Below are 6166 nucleotides of genomic sequence, written 5' to 3'. Positions count from 1 at the left end.
GTCAACTTTTTGTTTATCGACGCTTTTTAAAAGCGTCAATTTTTGGGCCGTCGTTATTTTTTGACGCTTTTTTTTGTCACCAAATATGACGCTTTTAAGCGTCTTCACGGACTATTGATGATTTTAATTGTCAATAAAACTGACGCTTTTAAGCGTCTTCGGTGGCTATTGACGCTTTTTTTTGTCAATGAATTTGATGCTTTTAAACGTCTTTTATGGACCATTGACGCTTTTAATTGTCAACAAATTTGACGCTTTTAAGCGTCTACAGCGACTATTGATGGTTTTATGTGTCAACGATGCGATTTAAATAATCGTCAACTATTTATATATTGACACTTTTTTAATTTCTGATAAAATCGTAGAAATTAATTAAATAGACCGATAAATAGTATAGTACAACTAGCTATTACTAAATCATAAAAAAAACATAATGCAATATATATAATTAATAACGTACCCACGTACTTTTATAAATTAAATAATCATACGTTTGATACATATATCGTCTCCATCACAAATACTATAGCGAGCTAGCATTGACAATTTAACTAATATAAACTAGTACGTACTTTATAGTACGACAAAATCAAAAATATCAAAAAGGATCCGAAAGATAGTAAAATCCAACATAAAATTGTCCAAAAAAAATCGTAAGAAATGCTACGTAACTAGCTAGACAGGGACATTTGAGTAGTTTGAATGTGGTAGGGACTTCAATCATGTAGGCGTAATGTCAAAGGAACTCCAATCAACATATGAAGGCACATCTTCAATCAACATATGAAGGTGCATCATCACCATCTGATGAATCTAAAACCTATAACGGGTAAAGAAAATATAATTAATATAAATATTTTTTGATTAGTACATATACACTTCACAAAAATGTTTCAAATTGTGCTGAACGGAATTACCCGTCGACAGGTAAGAAGAGAGAAAATTAGCGAGAGAATGAGACTATTACACAAGATTTAGATTGAGACTCAAGAGATTTCATCACTACATTCATAAATAACAACACATAATTTTTTTAGGCATTTAGCCGAACATTTGGAATGCAATATAAGAACATATATAACAGTAGAAATGGCCAAAAGCAAGCAATTAGAGAGCAGCAAACGCAAATCAGACAAAGCATAAGAGTACAAACGGAAAGCAAAAATGATACCAAAAAAACGGAGAGGTAAAGATGATATTCCAATCTCAAACAAGGGGGCAAGGTAAGTATGACTACATATCTCAACAAACTATAAGCAACATGATAAGTTCTTCGTGAGCAATGTATTTTTCATGAAAAAAGATTATCTACCAAACTTGACCAAATTATATTAATGCAATTTGGTGACTTGGTAAGAAGAGAGTCTAAGCATGCGCATGGTTTTTGCCATTGCAATCACAGAATCATTTCCATTTAAGCCCACAGAAACAAACTTTTACAAAAAGAGAATCGATTAATCAAGAGAGAAAAAAACTCAACGGAGAAGAAAGAAGACCTACTCGCGGCAATTATTTGGGTGAGTAGCTAGTTGGGTGAATTCCACATATTAAGCGGCATTCACACTAATAAACAAAGCAAGGCTCTCGGCCATGGTAAAAAAAAAATATAAGTAAAAAAATTAAACAAACCTCTGTACTGCCCAAGTTTATATTCAAGACGGATTTTGCCATGTCTATAACTTCAGTCGTAGCTTGTCCAGTACTAAAGAGGTCCAATATTTGAGCAAACTGTGTCGTCATTTTTTTCAACAGTCCATTACTCTCATTGCACTTCGTTTTTAGCTCTTTATTTTCCTTGGTCACATCAGCCACAGCCTTCTTCATATTTTCTAAGGCTAGACTAGTACTCGCTCCACAACCAAATCCTTCTTTTCTAAAGATACTATGTACTCCAAACACATCACTTTGTTTTACACCATATCCATAACCAACTGGACGTGTAGGGGTATCCTTGCCATACATTACTTTGTTAAATGCTTCATTCTCAAGTTGTACACGAGATTTGGAATTAGATGGTTGCATGACGGTTTCCATATCAATACTTGCATCTACATCAATCTACATAAAGTACAATAAAATATAGATCTTAATAAGTATATTAAGATAATTTCAATCTAAAGCAAGGAAGCAAGGAAAAATACTAGTGCACTACTACAATACGGGGAAGGAAGCAATTTTCAATCTAAACTATTAGCCATATTCTCATAATATTTCAGACTTCAATTTAACTCAAAATAATCCCTGATATCGTCCTTATTTACTCCTCCGCACTTGCAACATTTCGACCTATAAAACCAGGTAAAACATCCGGTAATCTTCATTCACCAACTAGTAAGCTACACTTTATGAAAATCTTCTAGTCACAATTACAAATCTTAAGAACGCTAATTTATCTCTATTCAAACAAGAAAAATTGCTATTTGTCGATCAAGAAACCGTAACACAAACCTTCAAAGAATTCCTTCAAATTGAGTTTCAAATCAAAGTTAAGCCAATGAAAAATCCCAACTTGAAATCGCAAGAACCCTAGTTTCTCAAAATTTTCCGGAAAAAAGCAATAAAATACATGTATATAAGCCTCAAAACTCGTCGGAAAATAAATCCGACGGACGAAAATGGAATGCGTTGAAGGTAGCAGGTCATTTGAACTAATTTCAGAATATAGTATCAAAAGATGAATTTATTTCTTCCCAAACAATCTTGCTCACTAGTACAGATAAAGATGAGATTGCTCCCCCCCCTTTTCCTATCGCCTACTTTCATATCCCTTCATCTTCCTCCTCCGCTTTTCTCTCACTCCGTCACAATATTTCTTATGGGATAACAGTCACACTTTGGCCAGCTTTTGGGTATGAAGTGCTTTTCAAGAAAGGATAAAAGAAAACAAGAAATAGGACATGCTTACCAAGAAATCCTCTGTCACCGTGTCTTTTACAAATGTTCCATCTTTCTTACGATGCGTTTGCTTGAAAATCTCCAAAACACTTGGTTCTCTTTTATTCTTTTCTTCCTATTGGTCACACAACAATATTAAAAACAATATTAAAAAAGTCGAGCATATAATACATTCCAAATTGAACACACATGAGAAGTTGTTTAAGAGATGAAAATTATACGAAATCAGCTCGTATGTTAGCATAGCTAGTAGGCCCTGTTGTATGCATATGATTTTGATTAGCACGTGCTTCTTTTCCACATTAGGACAATCTCTGTATGGAAAATATTACATGGAAAATATTACACATACTTTCACTATAAAACTATAAAATTTGAAATTAACCAGCGAGAATAAAGAACACTTTGTTTCACATTTTAAATTTAAGGTGTACCTTTCCCTTATCAGAATACCAATAATCAACCAAACGAATCCAACTAGGACGAGGATGTCCACTAGGCACTACTTCATATATCTGTTCTTTGGTCTTAGTCGTTGGTTTGAAAAACAACTTCTTCAAGTGATGTCTATATTGCCTCACACTGTTACCCGTGCGCTTGAGAATTGCACGGTCAAATAATTCTCCATCAGGTATCACAAAACGATCCTTGAAAAGGAGAAGTAAAGAAGATAGTCAAATATACTATTAAGAATTATTATCTTGTCAATTAAGATAAAAAAAAAAAGAATCCAAATATACTAAAAGCATACTCGAATTAGCTTTAAGATGTCAACTTTCAATTGTGGACTAACATGGCGCCAATCTAATTCATTAATAGGACAAATCTGCTCAGTTTTTGCAACATGGCCGATAAATCTAATAAGAATATGTCCTCCCATTTTGAGTGGTTGATGAAACTCATTAAACGTCACAAAGTACTTAGTACTGTCATCATGCCAAACATCATGCGGTTGAATAGCGTTATTGACCGTCTTATAGTTTCCTTCCTTATCTGTCAAGAATCCAGCACAAACGGAATGGTGATATGTAAAGAACAAATAAGATCACAAAACTCTTAAAAAAAGAACAAAATAGACAAAGAATAATTCAAGTGGATGCAAACCCGTCGGAAAATAAGCAAATTTAGTAAATAAGAAGAGTGAAATATATAATGTCTTTTAATAGATTGCGTAAAGTAAAGAAATTTACCGACAGTCATAACCTCATCTTTCTCATCAAATGCTACTTCATCAGGCCAATCAGGTACTACGACCTTGTGGCGTCTTGGTTTGAACGGCTTCACATTCACGTTGTCGACTAAATCTTCATCCGGAGGTGCCAAAGGTGTGTCTAGTGTGTCTGACTTACTATTAACTAGTTTAGACTTTAACTTGACAGTGTGCAGACGATTTGTTGCAAAGGGCAATGAAGATTTGGATATCAGAAAATTGGTTTCAGGCGAAATAGCAGAAATAACAGCCTGTGTACCCTGTCTACTAGCTGCTTGTGTAGCAGTTAAAACTGGTGTTGTTGGACCTGATGATGTAGCAGATGAGAAGTTGGCAATGTGTGGACGATCAGTTGCAAAGAGAAATGAAGATTTTGACTTCAGCTTATTGGTTTGGGAAGAAGTGGCAGCATGTGTAGCCTGTGTACTAGCTGCTTCTGTAGTAGGTAAAACTGGTGTTGTTGGACCTGATAATGTAGGAGCTGAGAAGTTGGCAGTGTGCGCTCGATTAGTAGCAAAAGGCAATGAAGATTTTGACTTCAACTTATTGGTTTGAGAAGAAGTAGTAAAGCATGTTTAGCTTTGTGTACTAGCCGATTGTGTAGTAGTTAAAACTGGTGGTGTTGGACCTGATGATGTAGGAGTTGAGACGTTGGCAGTGTGCACTCGATTAGTAGCAAAGAGCAATGAAGATTTTGACTTCAAGTTATTGGTTTGAGAAGTAGTAGTCTGTGCCACTGACGGTCTAACTGAAGATCTCCAAATAGGATTTGTTTTTGTGGCAGCAGGTACTTGTTCAGTAGCATTAGAAGGTGAAAAAGTGGTGGTTTTGGATTGGAATTTTTGTGGTTGTGGTACAGGTATCTTGCTAGATGAAGTGGCTTGAATTGGTGAGGTAATGTGAGTTTTTTTATGAGGTGATAGCGGGGTAACAGGACGTTCGCCATTTTTAATTTGGTGGAGTTCGCATGACTTTATACTTGAACCATCAAGGGCAGAAGTATTCAGATGTTTGTCAGTAGCAAGGTATGGTGCTCCATCATTTGGAGGACGAAATGGCCCCCATCTCTCATCACCTCCATCAGATGCAATTTGGGAAGACGATGCAGTTGCTAGAGTATTTAGTTTTTTCATTTTTTGCACTTCAACCTCCTTCATCGTCATCTGAGCCCGTGTTCTTTTGCTTCGATAACTCATCAGTGATCCAAGTGACCTTTCTTATCCTATAAAAGTGAGAAAAATATCAGTACACATTACCTTAAATAAATTACATTTAATTGAAAAATATACGACTATGAAGCTTGAAAATATAAATAAGTGCATATGCAATATAATATAAACGTCCAGCCTCTGTAAAAAAAAATGTCATCAGTGTTAATATGATAAAAGCAAATGTCTTAAACAATGTCATCCTAACATAAAACTTGCACTAGAAATAATCCTACTCATTACAAAAGCTCGCCAGTATCAATCAAATCTCTAGGCTTAGTCCTAATTACATGCAACCACCCTTTATGCATCTCATCTTCAACATAAAAGACTTGCTTTGCTTGAGATGAGAAAACAAAGGGATCATCAAATAAATTTCGGCCTGTGTGCATCAACTTAGAAAAGTTTACACACACACTCTTATCTGGATATGATTTTATCCCCTTGTGTATATCTACCCAATCACAACGAAACATTACGACCTTGTAATTTCCAAAGTAATCTAATTCGTAAATTCCTTTAAGCTTTCCATAATATATTTGTCCCTCTGCTTCAACCATAATCCCAGAATTCTGCGTTTTTCTATGCCGCTCGCGGTCCACTGTTTGATATTTGTACCCATTAATCATGAACCCGGTCATTCTTTTACCAATTCTACTTAAGCCGCCAGCCAAAGCTTTTCTCAATTGTCCTTATTTGGTGCTTGTATCAAAGTTATGCACCTAAGTACGTAAAGAAACAATTATTTTACAATTATTTTTCACAAACTATCGACGGTTTAAAAAACTTCTGAAATATGAGAAAACCTGAATTTGAAGCCAGTCTGAGAATTCATTGATAATCCAGTCATTTT

At 35.1% G+C, this 6166-nt stretch overlaps 1 protein-coding gene across 1 annotated transcript; it reads right to left on the bottom strand.

Moving 5' to 3' along the window:
* Positions 1 to 475: 475 nt before the first annotated feature.
* On the bottom strand, positions 476 to 4662 carry LOC141626492 (uncharacterized). Its single transcript, XM_074440270.1, has 6 exons — positions 4086 to 4662; positions 3647 to 3888; positions 3330 to 3542; positions 2906 to 3010; positions 1630 to 2058; positions 476 to 820 (listed from the first exon to the last, which is right to left on the bottom strand). Exons 1-6 carry the CDS (start codon positions 4093 to 4095, stop codon positions 773 to 775), a joined length of 1047 nt encoding a protein of 348 aa, XP_074296371.1. The 5' UTR covers positions 4096 to 4662; the 3' UTR covers positions 476 to 772.
* Positions 4663 to 6166: the final 1504 nt, after the last annotated feature.

This window comes from Silene latifolia, chromosome Y (assembly GCF_048544455.1).
Source record: "Silene latifolia isolate original U9 population chromosome Y, ASM4854445v1, whole genome shotgun sequence".
NCBI lineage: Eukaryota > Viridiplantae > Streptophyta > Magnoliopsida > Caryophyllales > Caryophyllaceae > Silene > Silene latifolia.
This window is presented reverse-complemented; position numbering and strand designations above follow the sequence as displayed.

Bases quoted from the DNA above. Each gene is read 5' to 3' on its own strand.
- LOC141626492 (XM_074440270.1), bottom strand. The intron at 3,011-3,329 runs GTACACCTTAAA...TGTGACCAATAG, and splicing joins GGTATTCTGATAAGGGAAAG to GAAGAAAAGAATAAAAGAGA. The intron at 821-1,629 runs GTTTGTTTAATT...TACCCGTTATAG, and splicing joins TAAACTTGGGCAGTACAGAG to GTTTTAGATTCATCAGATGG.